Source organism: Clinocottus analis, unplaced genomic scaffold, assembly GCF_023055335.1.
Source record: "Clinocottus analis isolate CAN_PGR_092001 unplaced genomic scaffold, fCliAna1.0.p SCAF_8, whole genome shotgun sequence".
NCBI lineage: Eukaryota > Metazoa > Chordata > Actinopteri > Perciformes > Cottidae > Clinocottus > Clinocottus analis.
In genome coordinates, this window is record NW_027176240.1 from 3,787,643 (window position 1) to 3,806,664 (window position 19,022).

The 19,022-nt window shown below is 40.0% G+C and overlaps 2 protein-coding genes across 4 annotated transcripts in view; one reads left to right on the forward strand and one right to left on the reverse strand.

Annotated features, from left to right (window-relative positions):
* The window catches only part of LOC137779593 (gap junction alpha-5 protein-like), a 10,533-nt gene extending 618 nt beyond the window's left edge, over positions 1–9,915 (forward strand). The window contains exons 2-7 of the mRNA XM_068567549.1: positions 3,462–3,586; positions 4,188–4,352; positions 4,535–4,834; positions 5,641–5,706; positions 6,449–6,597; positions 9,330–9,915. Coding sequence (XP_068423650.1) covers positions 3,518–3,586; positions 4,188–4,352; positions 4,535–4,834; positions 5,641–5,706; positions 6,449–6,597; positions 9,330–9,810 — 1,230 coding nt within the window. The 5' untranslated portion in view covers positions 3,462–3,517 and the 3' untranslated portion in view covers positions 9,811–9,915. The remainder of the gene's footprint in view (positions 1–3,461; positions 3,587–4,187; positions 4,353–4,534; positions 4,835–5,640; positions 5,707–6,448; positions 6,598–9,329) is intronic.
* A 5,403-nt stretch (positions 9,916–15,318) lies between these two features.
* Positions 15,319–19,006, reverse strand: LOC137779594 (cytochrome c). Of its 3 annotated transcripts, none has more exons than XM_068567550.1 (3): positions 18,865–19,006; positions 17,355–17,529; positions 15,319–16,587 (listed from the first exon to the last, which is right to left on the reverse strand). In XM_068567550.1, exons 2-3 carry the CDS (start codon positions 17,521–17,523, stop codon positions 16,442–16,444), a joined length of 315 nt encoding a protein of 104 aa, XP_068423651.1. In that variant the 5' UTR covers positions 17,524–17,529; positions 18,865–19,006; the 3' UTR covers positions 15,319–16,441. The 3 variants fall into 3 exon arrangements, with proteins under 3 accessions (XP_068423651.1, XP_068423652.1, XP_068423654.1); XM_068567551.1 differs by lacking the exon at positions 18,865–19,006 and adding an exon at positions 18,499–18,656; XM_068567553.1 differs by lacking the exon at positions 18,865–19,006 and adding an exon at positions 18,154–18,256.
* Between the last annotated feature and the right edge of the window lie 16 nt (positions 19,007–19,022).

Sequence of the window (19,022 nt, forward strand, 5' to 3'; positions counted from 1 at the left end):
ATAATAATTATAACAAAAAGAAAAATATTATAAAGAAAATAGAAAAAAACTATAAAATAAATAAAGAAAACAAAAACAATAAGTAAATGATTTAAATAAATGACTAACTACATAAATAAAATAAATAAACAACATTCAAATGCACAAAAAACTATCACAAGATGTGATCAGGAAGGAGCCGCTGTCAACATAAGCCATGCACACCTCAAATGTCTGATATTTTATTATATTTTAAAGACTAAATTAATTTGTTCCAGGAAAAGATCTAATATGTTGAACAAGGCTCATGGAAACAAACATAACAAAACAAACAGGAGTTACTCGAAATTAAATAGCTTATCGTGATGTTCATGAAACAGTTTTACAGAGAAAAAAAATGCCCGAGTGTTAAGCTAAATATGGAAATTAGAAACAAATAAAAATCACTTTAGTCTGTTTTGTTCCGCTTGATTCATAGGTCACATTATTATCACGTTGAGGGGAATATTAATAGTGCAAGTTATAAATAACATTTATTATCAAATAAAAACATCCTTGTGTCGACTGTTCATCATTTATCATTCACCATTACCCAGCATAGGAAAGTGTGTGTGTGTTTGTGTGTTTGAGTGTGTGTGTGTGCGTTATCAAGACAGGATGCAGAACAATACTGAGTCCTGGATAGTGAGCGCACACACTGAGACACACACAAACATATGCATGCAAAGGTCAAGGGAAAGTCTATACAAGGAAGTAATATTGTTATTAATGATGCTGGAAACACTTGTGAAAGACATGAATACACACACACACACACAAAAACACACAAACACACACACACACAGATTATTCAAAGCCTTCAGGTTTCATAAAAACAGGAAGGGAGGGGCATTTAATGATGCCCAAAACATCACAATACAGAAACTAAAGACGCTCTAACTTCCTTTTCAGTGGGTCTTAAAAAGTTCTTTTACGTTTTTTTTTTATTTTATTGGTGTTTTTAAGTTAAAGGGAACAGAATAAGGGGTGTTATGAGCCACACGTTTGATACAGTTTGGTTAACACTATTAGCATTGTTAGCATTCTTAACACTGTTAGCACTGCTAGCACCATGTTGAGAGCTATCAAGAGGCAAGCAATGCTCCCAATCTCGCACAATTGTGTAATTCATGTTTTCCAGTATTGTATATATTGATAAGATTGTACTCTTTTAGATCAAATTCATCCTTACGTTGTATTTTGTTGACTTTTGCGGTCAGTTTGACAGCTAACCAAAAGTACAAGATGGAGACATGTGTCTTATACATCTTATTTTAGTTTTTCATGAGAATAAAACACATCTTCAGAAACAGACTTTAAAAACTAAACATGAAATTACAAGTTTAAGTTGTCTTTAAATAATCAAATAACTAATACTACTGCGTGTTATCGGGATGCTAACGTCTCAATGCGTTGTTCTGTTTCTTGTTGTGTCCCCTCGTTGTTTTGACTTCCACCGTGCGGACAGAGTTTGACATCCATCTGAGTTTAAGAACGTACGAGCACGATCATGTCCCATTACAACAACCCTGTAAGCCAATTGCGTTGCAGCTTATGCAAGTGTGACGAGGGAACTTGAAACCTTGAAGGCACACGCACACACATACGCACGCACACACTCTTTTCAGTAAAATAGGAGACATGTGGCTTTTTTGATGAGGGAATAAGTGTGGATGTCATTTTAAGACAATATAGAAAGGTAATTTAACTTGTTTTTGTGGAAAATAAAAATATATGAGACACAAATTGTCCTTCAAAGCAAATTACCCAGAAGTCCGCTGTTGCAATCTTCTGGCAAACTAGTATTTCTATTGTTTTTTTGTGAGGAGGGAAGTTTATTTTGAAAAGACTGCATGTAAATGGACATTTTAAAATGCAAGAGGAGGAAGTTTTCAAAAGATGTCCTAAGAACAGTTGTTAGAGGATCAACTCTGAACTCTTGTGTCGCACTCGAGACATTTTTGTCCTTCGATCATTGTGGTTGTGATAAAATACGTGGCATGAATTTGTGAGGTTTTATTCTAACTTTGGATGTTCAACCTCAGCTTTCCATCTTCCAAAGTTTTTAATGATAAACTGCGTCGCCAAAGTACAGACTCTCAGACCCTTGAGGACGAAAATGTCCCCATTAAAACCACATGTCTCGATCCCACAGCAATTACAGCATAAAAAGATGCATCTGCATGAAACCATGCATCTGCATGAAACCATGCATCTGCATAAAACCATGCATCTGAATGAAACCATGCATCTGCTATATCATATCATCATAGTATATATACTTGGGTTTCAGCAAACGAGAGAAGAGAAGGCAACACAGTTGTCATGAAGACATTTGTTCTTGTAATGTCACGAGTAGAGAAAACATTTAAATTATCTCTATAATGTTTTCTTCTTCACAAAACTCTAGTATTGTTGAGTGAAATGAACATCGGAGCCTCGAGAAGCTGCTGGCTGGAGCTTTGTTTGGATTTTACAGGGAAGAAAATAGTTGTAGTAATACACATTGCATGCTTAAACATACCCACTCATATTGAAAAAATGTGTGTGTGTGTGTGTGTGTGTGTGTGTGTGTGTGTGTGTGTGTGTGTGTGTGTGTGTGTGTGTGTGTGTGTGTGTACGTGTGTTTACAGTAGATGTCTAGTTTTCCTTCCCCACAGACAGACGGACGGGAGTGTGGGAACCGAGAGTGGAGCTAAACTAAGACATGGGCACAGACGTTTTTATTAATGGGTCGGAGCCGGGCCAGATAGAAGGTCATAGGGTCGAGATAAAACGTTAAACGCACACACACAGACACACACATACACACACATTTGCCAACCACCAACACACTAATCAACAACCACAAATGGTATTCTTCAAATTTGTTTTGTTTCCCAAAGTTTCCATCAAAGTTTAGTACAAATTTGGAGACAAATTGGCAAATAAACAATCAAAATAAACTGTTTTTATATCAGGAGGACGTGGAAGATGGTTCATGGAGATGAACAGCTGGTCAGTTGCCATGAAAAATGCATGGTTGTTTTGATTATTTATTATATTTTCTTGGACTTTTTGTGTGCGTTTTCTTTCCTTGTGGCCCTCCTTAGCCAGACGCACGGTTGGTTTCTTGTATTCTTTCTTACTTTTAAGTGACATATTTTTTGTTGAACTGTAGAAATAACTAAATAAAATATCAAATATAAAAAAAGAAGATCAGAACCTGAAGATGAACCATCAGGGAAATACATTTTAAGACAATAGATATGAAAATATATACCTTTTTATTGTCTAATTGCGGGAAAAAAAAGTCTTAAAAGCTTAAAAAGAAGCAATACAACGTGTAGTTTTCGGTTGGTTTTAAGATGTTGAAAGGTCTTTTGTTTAAATAAATCTCAGATGAGATTAGGAGCAGCCTGAACGTGACCCAGACATGACGCCGTCTGCTTTCTGCTCTTCAGGTGATTTCTGTTCCTGCTGAGAGACGAATAAATAAAACAGTCTGCGCTGAGCTGTCATGGCCGACTGGAGCCTGCTGGGAAACTTCCTGGAGGAAGTACAGGAGCACTCTACCTCTGTTGGCAAGGTTACAACACACATGCACACACACACACACACACACACACACACACACACACACACACACACACACACACACACACACTGCATGCCAGCCGACATGGCACCAGTCTGACTTCCTCTGCACTCGAAGGAAATAAAACCACGCGTACACAATCAAAATAAAACATTCATATATTTCCAAATCATCCTGTTTATTATACGCATCCTGACGCAGAGCTTTCTGTCCTCTAATAATAAGCAGAAGTTTATGTTTGATGGCATTGTACAAGTGCTGAAGGAATCCTAAATAATGTGAAATAACACTTTCATAGAATGTATGCAACGTCCTCTAAAATAACACAACTATTTATCTTAAATTAATAATAGCAATAGTTGCATTATTTTTAGTTCGCACCCGGCAGTTTACATTTAAATTATATTTATTATTTATATCTACGACTAAAAGCTAAGACATTACTGAACTAAAACCCTCGCCTTCTCCATTTTCAAAGCTTGTTACAGACGTTAACACACAAAAAGTCTTCATTATTATCACTATTTCCATCTATGTCCTCGTTTCGGAGGGTTCCAAACGTCTTTCTCTGCCGTGTTTTTCGGCCTCACAGGTGTGGCTGACCATCCTGTTCATCTTTCGTATCCTGGTGCTCGGGACGGCGGCTGAGTCGTCGTGGGGCGACGAGCAGGAAGACTTTAACTGCGACACCGAGCAGCCGGGCTGCGAGAACGTGTGCTACGACCGAGCCTTCCCGATAGCTCACATACGATACTGGGTAATGATAATGTCACGTGACTCCACGTTTCCCACGCAGTTTGAAGAGCCGTCTACCGATTTGTGTTGCCGTTTGTCGCCCGGCGCTGTTAAGTAGTTTAAAACTGTTCCTTTTAAGCATCACCGACCGCTAATCCAACTATTTTCTTTTAAAAATCGTTAATCCGGCTGATCTCCTCGCAGGTGCTCCAGATCGTGTTCGTGTCCACCCCCAGTCTCATCTACATGGGCCACGCCATGCACACCGTGCGCCGAGAGGAGAAGAGGAGGAACCGAGAGGAGGAGGACGGAGAGGGGGAGGACGAGGAGGAGGACCCGGGAGGGGGCGAAGGAGAGGGAGGACAAGAGAAACACGGGAGGCAAGGAGAGAAGGGCAGAAGAAAGGAGGAAAAACAAGAAGGCCAATCGGCAGGTCGAGTCCGTCTGAGGGGAGCGCTGCTGCAGACGTACATCCTGAGTATACTGCTGCGAAGCATCATGGAGGTACATGCTAGTATACATATATATATATATATATATATATATATATACACACTACTTACAGACTAGGGCCCACTAGGGCTTGAAAAGGTTTCAACAAGAAGAGGAAATTGAAATATTACGTTACTTTGATTACTCTAAAACATGTTACGTACAATTATGGGGTTTTATTTTCCTTTTTTTTTGTAGTCAAATTTATTTACAAAAAAAAAAAAAATTCAAAGAAAAATGTTTATGAATAAACCAAATGTGTAAATTGTAATCTCTGCTTGCATTCCTCTGATTTCATGCGTTTTTCATGGACTTTCTTAAAAATCAAATGTTTCTGATGGCCCCCAGGCTTCCCCCCGGGAAGTGTGACAACAGGATGGATTGTGGGTAATTCCCCGATGCAAATCCTGCAGAAATGCATGCACGTATAAGGAGGACACAGACACGGCTATTAGTGCATTGGAAATCATGATTATGACGATTATGATCGCCAATCGTGATTTAAATAAGAACTATTAAGCCGCTCGAGCCGTTGAGTTACAAACGTCTTTTTGGGGCAAATGGCATCACAAGATGAATATGGAGACGATGTAAAATCTTGCAGGAATGCAGACTCGTAAAAAAAAAATGCATAAAGGTCTCAAAATGTCTGCGAGGGAGAACTCAAGCCCTGAACCCCGTGAGGACATTGGGAATCGAGCCTATGTACATTCATACGTGACCATTTAGCGCGCTGCATGGTGAATAATGAAGAGGAAGGAGAGGTACGATGGAGATGTGTATTCCTACGTCAGCTGACTGATGGTTCCTCCGTACAGGTGGTGTTTCTGATCCTGCAGTACTTCATGTACGGAGTCTTCCTCAACCCTCTGTATGTCTGCAAGGTGAGACCAGAAACCTAAATCACCTTCACTTCTTTCCATTGGTTTAAACCACAGGCCACACAGTCGTAGTATCTCACTCTCACTTACTTTCACTGTCTCACTGTTTCACTCACTGCCTCTCTCACTCTCTCTCTCTCTCTAATTAACACACTCTCTTAATCTAAGTTTTACTCACTTTCTCACTCCCGCTATCTGTCTCACACTTTATCACTCACTCTCTCACACAATCTCTCCTACGCTCTCCCTCTCTTCTTTCACACTCACTTAATCTCTCGCTCTCTCTCTCATTCACCCTCTCACTTTCACGCACTCTCTCAATTTTACTCACTCTCTCTCACTCTTGTGCTCTCTCTCGTTCTTGCACTCTCTCTATCTCACTTTCTCTCACTCTCTCTGATTGACCATGTCACTCTCACATACTCTTTCCCTCTCACAATCTATCTCATTCTCTCACTTTCTCCTTCTCTCTCTCACCATCTCTCACTTTCTCTCTCTTACTCTCTCTATCACCATATCTCACTCTCTGTCTCTCTCTCAACTTCTCTCTCTCTATCACCATATCTCACTCATTCTCATTCTCACACTCTCTTTCTCACTTTCTCTCTCTCTCTCACACTATATCTCTCTCTCACCCTCTCTCTCTCTCTCTCTCTCTCGCTCTCTCTCTCTCTCTCTCTCTTACTCTCTCACTTTCTCTCTCTCACCATATCTCTCTCTCTCTCCCTCTCGCTCCCTCTCTCAGGCCTGGCCGTGTCCTCATCCGGTGAACTGCTACGTCTCCAGGCCGACAGAGAAGAATGTGTTCATCGTGTTCATGATGACGGTGTCGGCCGTCTCTCTGGCGCTCAGCGTGCTGGAGCTGCATCACCTGGCGTGGAGACACTGCTGCAGGTAACCTCTGAGCTCTGAGAGACCGGGACGGTGGTTTTAAGTGTTTTGAGACCTTTGAATCAAACTGCAAATAGAAAACATCACTGCAGGCTTTTTTTCAGATGCATTACGATACAATTTAAGATGCCACAATGTGTGTGTTTGTTGAGTTATTTCAGGTCAAGATTAATTAAAGCTCACAAATTAGATATTAAAAAAGACGCTGTTGGCTGTCATCAGTGGTGGAAGTACAACAAGAACTGTATTTTGTACTATTTTGAGGTATTTGAGTAAATCCATTTTCTGCTACTTTGTTCTTGAATTAAACTTTATTTTGTAGGCAAATGTTGTACTTCCAGTGATTTGTAAAGCTTTAGTTACTTTACAGAAGCAGATTAATTAAAGAAAGATATAATCAACCAATAACTTATGATAAACTAATAAACAACCCAGCATTGTATAAAGTTGACCTTTACTAGACGCACTTATGTTTTGTGTCTTTACTTTTAGATTATCTACACTGTGGTATTAGTACGTTTACTTGAGTAAAAATAAAATAATTTTCTTCTTCAGAGTCCAAAAACCAACCGGGTGCAGTTTCTGTAGGTGATTTTTTTAGCTCACTGCCAATTAAATGGCCGCTTCTCTTGCGGTGCAGGGGATCAAACGCAGACGGGCTGATGCAAAGAAACTACTTTAACGAAGCAAAGCACTTTCAAACTGTCAGAACTGAAGACAAACTGGTGGAAGACGAGGAGAGAGGAGAAGGAGGGAGATAACGAGGGACAGGTGAGAGCAGGGCGGACGAGCAACCAGGTGAAAACAATTACAGGCGGGAAACTAACAAACGCAGGAAGTGACATTGCAAATCCAAGTTACCGTAAAAGTCAAGTTACAAGCCGCTACTACCTTTGGTGGGTGTCCCCGCTGTAGCAAGCTAGCGCTGCTGCTAGCTCCCCACTAACAAACAAAGGCAGGAAGTGACGCTGCAAAAACAATTTAACGTAAAAGTCCGGTTGCAAGCCGCTACTTCCTTCATCGGGTGTCCCCGCAGTTGCAAGCTAACGCTGTTGCTAGCTTCTCACTGCTGTTGCTACTGCCCGCTGCTGTTAGCTCTCCACTGCTGCTCCTACTCCCTCGCTGCCTTCGGTGGTTGTCGGAGAACTAGTGTGAGCTAGTGGAGAACCACCAGCAGCGCTAGCTGGCTACGGCGGGGAGCTAGCACAGACACCCACCGAAGGTAGTAGCGGCTTGTAACCAGACTTTGACGGTACTATGAGCGAGATTTATCGAGAAATGTGGCGGCGCTAATCACCTTTTAATATTTTTTTACGTGTGTGGTAGAGTGTTTGTAAGTTACAACTTGCTTTCTTTTAGTGGATGGTGCCGTGGTTAATTGAAGCAGGGCCTCTGTGGATGCGTGTGAAGTTCAGAGGCATCAGATAGTCGCGGGCGGCAATGTTTTCCCTCCGAGCATAAGCACCGGAATGCATTTAGATTTGAAGTCGGGGGAAAACCGACTCGGAATCATCGACTTTCAATGGATTGCGGCATAAAACTAACTATAGATAACTTTCAAACAGGAAACAAAAACCAGAAGACAGTGACAGTTTGAGGATTTTGTTGTCCTGATTTTGTTGATTATAGATTTTCATCGGATTTCTTTTTTTATTTGACATGAAAGATATCTGGCTACAAAAGATTATTTATGTTTATTCCTGATCTGACCCGATATGTGGTTGCCATTTTTTATTCATTGGACAACGTTACAATGCAGTTGGTTGCCTGCTAGACTTCATACTAAATCCAGCATGTCCATATTAATTTATTTGACTTTAAGGTCTTTGAGTTTTACGGAAACAAAACAGCCTGCGGTTTTCCATAGTTGACTCAGCGGGCCTTTTAAAAGCATTTACAGAACCTTCATTCAGATAATTAGAACGTTAATAATCCAAAAGCTGATTTTCAAACCCATCTGAAACAAATGCAACCGTTTTAAGAGGAGTCATCCACAGAAGGGCTGATGGCTCTGCAATTTTTAGAAAAGAAGGGGAACTCCACAGATTTGACACGTACAAGTCAGTTTACTCACAATGAGGCGCACCGATTCAGTCGGGGGGTTATTGATGTGCATGGATCTGATGGAGCCTTTTAAAGTCAGAGGAAATAAATCTGATTATGTTATCGGGGTTATCTTGTTTTGCAAACTTTAAAATGTATAACAGAAAGCCTGTGTTTCAAGCTGGGGGCACTAAGATAGAAGGATATGGGGATTAATCGGGCAGCGAGGGGCAAACAAAAAGGTACTGTTAGTTCCACCGATTGAGGACTTTGTAGTTCAGAAAGTCAGGATGAAGTGTATCTGGGTGCTTATATTAGTTTTTAGAATTAAACTACAGTACATTTCTCGACAATTTTGAGCCTTCGGTGATTCAGATTTCACTTTCTGGAACTGAACATAAAGGTCAAACTGTCGGATGATTAAAAAAAAAAACCCTAAAGAGCTGAAATGTGACTTTCTTGGCATTTCTTCTGGAAATACAATGACAACTTTGAGTAAATTAAGGTTATTTAAAAGTCAAGTTCAAGACGTTGTTTCACATTTCTAAGTCCAGAGGATTTAAGTTGGGCGCAACTAAAAACAAATCTTTAAGTTTAAAACCAAAATTAATAGAGTTTAATCAATATAGAGACCCCAATTAAGATAAATAATGTATTGTGCGATGTTAACTGTCTGACTCTCTTTGTTGCAGGCGGCACTTTTTAAGAGTGAAGCTGGAGCGACGCTTAGCTAGCGCGCCGCTAGCTCCTCAGCGGCTCTCTCTGTCGCCTCCCCCGCCGCCAACCCCGCCGCCAGACTTCAGCCAGTGTGTGATCGGCTCATCGCACTTCTTGCCCCTCCCGTTCCCCAACCACCGCCTCGCCAACCAGCAAAACTCTGACAACATGGCCACTGAGAAGCACAAAATGGCCGCTGCCGCCGAGGAGGTCAACCTCCTCCAGATGCGCTGCTACTCGCCGGCGTGGCAGGAGACGGATGGCAATCAGATCCAAGATGGCGGATACCTGAGGACCGGCGCCAAATCCTACGCGCCGGGGAGCAGGGAGATGAATGACGGCCCGGACGGGCTGCCGCAGTGCCCGAACGGTGGGCTCTTCCACAAGGACAAGCGGAGATTCAGCCGATCGAGTGGAACGAGCAGCCGGACGAGAGCGGGCGACCTCTCGGTTTAGGGAGAAAGCAGAAACTTTAACTTCTCACACGGCTGCTGAATTACCAGAGACACATTTGATGCGTGAAAATGTGCGCGCGACACACATTTACGACAGCAGGACTTCACATTTAGCGGCAACACTTACTCTGTTTGTCGGTTTAGTCTCGACTGCCATCAAAATGAATGAAAGTCCTTTTTCATGTGTTTTTCATGCTTTTTTCATACATTTTTCATGCGTTTTTCCACTGAAGTCCAGCAACACATGTCAACGTTATGGCCCTGACATGCCTACGGCCTTTTTTAAATAAAGTTCCATCTTCAGAAGAAACAATTCGACCACAAAACTACTGGGTTAGGTTCATGAAAAGCTCATTGTTTAGGTTAAAAAAAACTACGGAAGTTACGTGACAAACAAATCAAAGTTGGGTCTCCATGGATCAATTTAATAGATAATGAAGACTAGAAAGCAATTATTTTTACCGTTTCTGCCTGTTCTGCTTGTTACATCTTGATTTTATATGTATAGATTTACATATTGCATTTACATTTGCATCGTTATCTTTTTTTTTTTTTTAAAAAGGGCATGAACAGAAACCACTATCAGTATTGAATTTGTTTACCGATTGACACATAACAAGTCTGGTCTCTGCACTGGAGTATTGAATTTATCTTTATTTAATTTAAGAGGAGCACATACAGAAATACTTTTTATAATATGTGGACGCAGCAGAAAAGGACTGCTAGTTCAAACGTTGAACTGGTAGTTATTTTGATAGAAAATGTATTTTCTGGTCTAGAAACACATATTTTATTGCAGCGTAACAACTTAAAATCTATTATACATAATTTTGCCAAAACATTCATATTATTGACGTCCAGTTGATTCCGGTTGCCGATCACTCTGACGGACTTGCAGTTGCCGCAACTTGAAGCCAACGTTCACTCCAAAATGACGATTTATGACTTCTGCAGATTGTTCAGGGAAACGACTTTAAGGTCAAACTTTTGGACCGGTGTCGGTCTTTCGCTCGTTCCAAAGATACGTCGCAGTGCTCTCCCATTGTATTTGGGTACTGTTTTCTATGAGGAGGCAACAACACCCAAGGATGCTGGGAAGCTTTCTGACCTCTCAAGCAACCAATGTTTTACCTATGAACTCATCGACCTTCTGGCTGAAAGTCAATGTCGTCGGACAGCGTTGATTTATTTTTGTTATATTCATGTGAAGTAGAACTAAACTGTATTTTTTTTTAATTTTCATTATCACGTAGTTTGTCATTATTTTCACTGTATTTCAAAGAGTTATCTTGAGCTGGTTTGAGTTTTAAGTGCCTGTTTTACTGGATACAGATGTTAATCAGTGGATATTAATAAGAAGCACCAATGCAGATTCTTCACACCAGTACTTTTATTCTTTTTTTTGCACTTCTTTACTTTTTATGCTTAAATTTTCTCAAATATGTTCAAAGTCCTGTTCTTGGTCAGCTTTAAGAACTACTCGTTAGCTCCTGCTGCACTGCATTTACAATAATGTCTCATTCTGGCTCTGACACCGGAACGACAAACTTTGTCTGAAATGTAAGTTGTGAACTTGTGTGTTTTATTTGGAGATTGTACTGTAGTTTGACAAATTATACTGATTACTACCATATGTGAGGATTTTACATTGTTAGATATTCCCTATAGTGTAGTTTTGTATTTATTATTCCACTTCAATCATGTGAATGCTGTATATGTTTTAAAAGCTTTGCAGATAAAATATGCAAAATATTTTGAGTCCAGTTCCTCTGGTTTTGTTTTCATGATGCACATAAAAGGAGGATCACCAGAGTCCTGGCACGCTCACTCTTTTCTTTGCTAATTAGTATTTAAGCTCACGTAACTCGGTTGTGTAGCTGCCTTGATATTATCATCATTTTATAGCAGGAAAAACCCTAAATCAGCATGACAATCACAAGACCTTTTTTCTGTTGTAGTAATGATACCAGGACATTGAAACTGAAGCAGCAAAATGGATTTCAGCCCCCATTCATTTGCTTTTTTTCTCTTTTTCAACTGACAAAATGTGGGGAAAAAAAGGCCTGATGTAAATTTCAGGATGCTCCATTCTCACTTTCTCATAATATCATATCAATATTTTCTCAGGTATTACGATCAGTAACAGCTACAGCTTTTTAAACAACATATACTACACAATTAAACAACAAATGCGCTTAGTATTTAAGGACTTGGTTCACCAAAGCAGCTAATTTAACGTCAACACTGTGAGAGTGTGACACTGCCAATCATTTAATCATATTAATTTAAAGAAGTTGAATATATAATTTGTCTCGAATTTGAGTGATTTGAGTTTATAACGTGTGCACATTACACGATGATAAATTACCTGGGATCTACGTAGCTTCATTATGGCAACTAGAGGTCACGTTTCATCGCATGAAGACCCCTCATATTACCCTCGGACCATCTTGGTTTATTCATAACAAGACAGATAGAGAGTTGGTGGCTGAGAAATGCTGGATAGTTTGAGAGGGTTTGAGAAAGGGGCACCGGGGTATTTAAAAGGAAACCGAGCCTCGTTCCCATGGCCAACGTCCAGCTTGAGCTGATGGGAGAATTTCCATATTTAGGAATGTTTGGGAACTGCAACTCTCACTCGCTCTCTCTCTCTCTCTCTCTCTCTCTCTCTCTCTCTCTCTCTCTCTTTCTCTCTCTCTCTCTCTTTCTCTCTTTCTCTCTCTCCCTGTTTGACTCTACAAGTAAGGACAATCATTCCTTATTTAAATGTTAAAATTAAAAACGAGACATCGAACCTAGTAAAGCTTTTTGAATTTACATTGCAACAAATGAAAAAGAAACCATTAAATACAAAAAAACTGCATGGAGGAGCCCTCTTGAAAGTTATAATAGAAAAGGAAACAAACACAATCCTAGAAAAAGAAAATATGGCCACTTTAGTAGTTTGATATAAAATGTTAAACAAGTACTAAAGTAAATGTGTAACACATTTTTATAAGAGATGCATTCATTAAGTAACTCAAAAAAGGCTGTTCGGTCAAAATAGTTATTTGGGCGGTGGCGCCCTCTTGTGGCCGAATTTATAACTGCAGTGCTAAAATAATCACATATGACAAGACGCCACAATATCTTTGCGTAAGGGTTGTAGTTCTCAGCATTCTGGGTGAAACATGTCATTTAGGTGCACCAGTTCTTCTTCTGTATGAAAGTTTGGGGTTTAATTTTGGTTTGCCAGAATTAACGTAGCTAACGAGTTAGCCTTTGAATGGTCAAGAGGGCATTTTAAGAGGCTTAACAATGAGCCGAAAGTCACCTTGAAGCTCTGCAAAGCCGAGGGGGGCTGAAGGTTCTCGCTGATAATTCTCTGTAGATTCAGCACTACAAGCGAGAGCTTTCATGTTGTCAGTCGATAGATACTTTATTATAAAAGTTTAAATTTAGGGGGTAAGAACCTTAACGGACGGTCCTCACGAGGACATAAAGACAAATATGTGTGTGTGTTTGTAGTCAAAGCAGTACCGGTGTTTTCTGTTTCAATACAGACACACACTTTTGGTGTCAGTAAGCTCATGAAGCCTCACATGACCTTAGATTTAGAATGAGTTCTCGGTAACACTCACACACACACACTAGCGTGCGCACACACACACCTGTCACTGTAGTTTGGTCATGTGTCAGCTCAGCTGTATCTATAGCTCAAAAGGGAGACCCTCGTTTACAGCTGGCTGTTTGTGTAAGTGTGTCTGTGTGTACCTTGGTATGTTGCTCTCTTTAAATGTCGCAGTGTAATTTTAAAGTATCACGTGACATTGTTATTTTCTTTACGTCACACAGACGAACACAAACAAAATGTGAAATTTAAAATAAGTGAAATTATTGGATTGTAAATGTTTTTCTCTCTCCTGGAGTAAAACACACACACACAATTAAAAAAGAACATGTTTTATACCGAAAACTGTTTTTCTAATTCAAAAAATCATTAAAAAAAAACACGTTATATGATGTTGATGCCATCCCAGATTATTCATTTATAATCTGATAATTTCTCTCATGACTGGTGAGGTTGAGGTTATTGTTTAGTGGTTCTTGCAGATTCGGGTTCTCCTTGTAAATCTGATTTCATCCTGATAAAACACTGATGACCTCTCGGTTCATCCTCAGCGGGCCTCACTCCTCTGCTGTCCTTGGTTCACCATTGTCGTCCAAGTCGCCATTACTTTAACTTATATTATATTTTTATCTGCTTCCTGTCACCACATGTTGATTCTTCTCTGTCATCTGTGACCATATAACGGCCTTTGGCTCCGATTTCATGAGCCAGTTATCAAAACTGAGTTTATTGTTTGTGTAACACCTTTGTCTTTCATTACAAAAGTGTTATTATGTAATACCATCTTTCACCACCAGGTGTGACAAACTCCCTATGAATCTGTCCTTTGAGTGTTTCTCTCATCTTTTATGAGAGTATTTATTCTATGATGAGATTAGAAATGTAATCAGGAGGAACGTCCTCACCACGCCCTCATAAAATCAAGTGAGTTGTGTTACACAAACATCCGTGTGCAGGCGGATTGTTTGAAGACTCATCCGGACAACGTCTCTGCTTGAGCTGAGCTTTGAGCGTAAACTCATTGACACCTTTAACGTTGTCACTCGATACGTACTTTATTATAAAAGTTTACATTTAGGGGGTCGGGACCTTAACTGACGGTCCTCATAAGGACATGAAGACAAGTGTGTGTGTGTGTGAGCTGCAAAATGACTTTTGCTGTATAGATTTTGATACTGCTACTTTTTGTACAGGCGGATTGTTTGAAGACTCATCCGGACAGCGTCTCTGCTGGAGCTGAGCTTTGAGTGTAAACTCAGCTGCCCCCGTCTCCCAGAAATAGGTTTGGGAATGTATAACACTGTGGGTGCCCCGGAGTGACTTGAGTCCAACTCAACCAGGAAGGAGTGGATCGACTTTTCACTGGCTGCGTTTACACGTGCGTCACTTTTTATGAACTACAGCTCAAAGTTGTTTCTTTCTTTTAACCGGAAACAGTTTTTTTGCGCGTCATCACGTCTTGTTTAATCAGGTTTGTGTCACCACACTCGGCCAATCTGGAGATCAACAAACCTTGTTTTGTTTAAGGAAGACTTTGTATCATGATTTAATAAGAATATACATAAATTTGGGTAATTTTCCCCCTCAATTAATATGATTCCAAACAGCTGCAGAGATAATGTCTTGAAAAAAAGGTTTAGGTAAATAAATATGAACATTTACAGTTATATTCTTCACCAATTTAATTGTTTTTGCTGGTTTTCCTGACCATCTTTTTAGCTAAAAATATTTCACGTCATTCGTCCCAAATAAAAGTGTCTGTTATACATAAAATGGGAAAAAATACATGTTTATAAAGTATCTGTAATATCATATTCTGAATGTTATTGTTGAACACCCTTCATCACTGATAACTAACACTCAAAAACCCAAACAAGTTTCGATGAAAGACGACCAGTCTTGTTCACATTTCTGGAAGTTGTCTTTTAATTTACCCTTCATCGTCCATTTTGTTCACAACAAAGCATTAACAGATTGTTCGCGTGCAGACGGTGGGTGTGTCGCTGCGTTCACACCGACAGCAAGCAGCCCCATCGAAAAAAGTCACAGATGCAGTCTGTCAGATTACAGTAAAATAAGTTAAAACGATACTCTTTCAGGCCTGTGAAACCAGGTAAATAACAAAATCTTCCTTCAATCCAGATAGTTCCTCTACAGTAGCTCAGTACCGTAGTTCGGCGTGGTGACTGTGTTGCCAGCATGGTGGTGGTTTTGAAGGCATTCCTATATATTTATACCTCACAATTCTTAGCTGTAAGGAGGCAGTAATCAACGCCATGTTTTTACGCACAATTTAAGAAAAAAAAAACTTGTACCGACAGACGAGGGTGTTAAAAACAGGAGCTTATAGGGGGCTGCTTCAATAACCGATCAGGCTCCGCTACTGGTCTTTGAATGCAATGCACCACATTTCACAACAAGCAGTAGTTTCTGACCGCCAAAATATATAAATATAAATATCTGACAGGTAAAAGAGTGTAGAAAATTCACACTGTCACATCTTCGAAGGTTAGAAACTCCAGTTGTCGTGAAAGCCGAGAGAGTCGGCAACAGTTAACCACCAAAGATCGAGATTTCCACCTTGTTTCAATCCGATGTTTCACTCTGATTATAGGTTACTCTTTTTAGTAATACGTTTACAAATGTAATTGATGGAGTACGTCTCTGCAAGCAGAAAGCACCAGACATATGCTGTCACGGGAACAACAGAACAAGTGGCAGGTCAGGCGACATATCAACATTAGACATTTTAAATAATGGGCTTTGTTCTTTTACAGATACACAAAGAAATAAAAACAGAAAGTGGTTTTGTGTTCGACCATTTGAACGATTGCTTGCATCCTGACCTTAAAGTGACATTAGCCGTCTCCCGAGAGGCGCCACTTTTCTAACTGTAGACATAACTTAACCTTGAGTGCAAATGGCTGAACATAAAACCTGCGTGCTTATCATGTGTAAGTAAGCCCGATAATAAAATAATAAAAATTATATGACGTTAAATATTCTGAGTTTAATGACCACTTCATGAAGTTGCCGATTTAAGGTAGGCAATGAGGTCCTGGCGCTCTCCCTTCTTCTTGATGCCGGCGAAGATCATTTTGGTTCCAGGAATGTACTTCTTGGGGTTCTCTAGGTACTCCATCAAGGTTCCCTCCCCCCACACGATACCTAGGAGAAGACACGCGATCAGTGATGATGAGCGGGATACACAGTGGAGGCAGGACAACGGACAGGATTCACACACATTCTGACCAATGGATTTCCATGACTTGAAAACAAATTTCCCGTAATTTAAAAACAAATTTCCCTAACTTAAAACCAAATTTCTATTACTTTAAACCAAATTTCCCACCATTTAAAACCAAATTTTCCTAACTTAAAACCAAATTTCCATGACTTTAAACCAATTTTCCATGACCAAACATGTAGTGAAATCTGGGTGTAAATATGAAAAAGTGATCAAATGTAGTATTTAAACTGACAATAAGAATTTCAAAGCATACAGTAAACCTTAAATGACACAAATGAATGACTTACAATAGTTTAATTAAAATAATAAACATTTATATAGATATTTTGAGCGTCTTTCTTTTAAAAGCATATAAATTATTTCAAACTCAGCGTAAATGAACGTCATGAACACATGAATATGTGTTTTCAATGGCTTTCCAGGCCTGGAAATACATATTTTAAAACTCCATGACTTTTCCATGACCATAAGAACCCTGATGGAGACTAACTATTAGCGGCTACAGTTCCACAAAAAAAAAAAAATACAATCATTCAAAAACATGACACAGTTATGACACGGTTACCCAAAGAAAGCTACATTCAATTACAACTAGTTATGTACCCTCACGACACAGAATATTTCAAATATTCATCCCAAGCTAGAGGGGTATCCGAGGCCTCATTTCACAACCAAGTGAACTGACCTTTGCTCTTGTTGGCGTCCGTGTATGAATAGCCCGCGGCCTGGCCGGTCTTGCGTCCGAAAAGACCCCAGAGGTTGGGGCCCACCTTGTGCTTGCCCCCGTCCTCTACCGTGTGGCACTGAGCACACTTCTGGACAAAAGCCTTCTTTCCCTTGGCCACGTCTCCCATAGTCAGCTGCAGAAAACACACAATAAGTTGTGTGTTATGACAGCGTAATATATATATATATATATATATATATATATATATATATATATATATATATATATATATATATATATATACTCTAAACATCCATGTGTGTAAGAGCTTTAACTGTGGAGCTACTATTCATAGAGCATAGTTAGGGAGGGACAAGGAGTTATTTCAGTCTGAGCGGCGCCATCTTGTGAAGGTCGTTTCAGGTGACGACTTTCTGTGCGCCTGTAGCGCTGCAGTGTGTAAGTCCTGACATTGGATGCTGAGGTCACGTCAAGGAAATCTGACATGAAACGTGCACAGGAAGCTTCCCATCCCGCTCCTGTTACGTCACTGCAAATAGTGACGCCTCAGCTTGAGTTACATCACGAGGACACCTGCCACGGTCACGTGGAGGAAATACACTTTGGTTTTTTTTAAAGACACTTTGCCGACAATGCCCGTGTCATTTTTTGCATTTCGTGTCCTCAAACAAACCTTTACAACGCACTCGCGCGGATACACTTTAAATAAGCTCTACATTTGTCCACAAATTAGTAGACGATTATATACATACACACACATATAATATGCAGCGATTGGTGCAAAATAAAGACTTACATGTCACAGCAATTTGACACTCGCAGCAACGAGACTGCAACAGTTACGTAACATCTAACCGGTAAAATGCTAATTTGTATGTTCCTATAAGCCACTGAAGCCATACATTACACCTTTTAGAAGTAAATAGAGGAAACGTATAATTTACATAAATGCCCAGGCAACCTCTAACATGGCGGATGTATCGCATCCTTTCCTTCAAGGACACACAGCAGAAAAGCGAAAGCAGCAGCTTTCTTATGGAGACGATTTAGTTATCTCACACACACTTGGTTAGCTAACAGCTAGCATTAGCTATCTATATAACAGGGACGGTTAACCTGGCTAGAATACGAGGAAGGTTACCCCGAAGATGAGTCACCAAGGATGCTTCAATGACGTCTAAATAGCCACTGCAGTGTTAGCCTAGCGAGATTATACTTTTACCGAGTCCGCGAAACACTGAGAACAAGCTTAAATCCTTTCTAACAATGCCAAAATCCGACATTAAAATACCGCATATCGCTTGAAAAACGGACTTGGTTGGATAACCCGATCGGGTTTACGTTACGCAAAGAGAGCAAACAAGCTATTCACCAACATCAGTGCTAAAGTAAACCGTTAGAGCTCATTTTCTTCCGTTTGAATAATCAAATCCTATCAAACCCAATATATAAATGTATTGTATGTATGTATATATATAACTGCTCAATATAACATGTCAATAATTACCTTTTAGGTTAAAAAAAAATCACTCCCGTTGCAGGTGTTAGCAGCTTCTCTCGGCCGGTGAGCGGTGGTTTTCTGGCAGACGTAAAGAAGGTCACATCACTTTAGAGGCACCGGCTTTTGGCGTCATCGTCCAATCACGTGATGAGCGTTTAGCGCCT

Bases quoted from the DNA above. Each gene is read 5' to 3' on its own strand.
- LOC137779594 (XM_068567550.1), bottom strand. From the start codon at position 17,523: ATGGGAGACGTGGCCAAGGGAAAGAAGGCTTTTGTCCAGAAGTGTGCT. The intron at 16,588-17,354 runs GTCAGTTCACTT...GTCTTCTCCTAG, and splicing joins GGACGCCAACAAGAGCAAAG to GTATCGTGTGGGGGGAGGGA.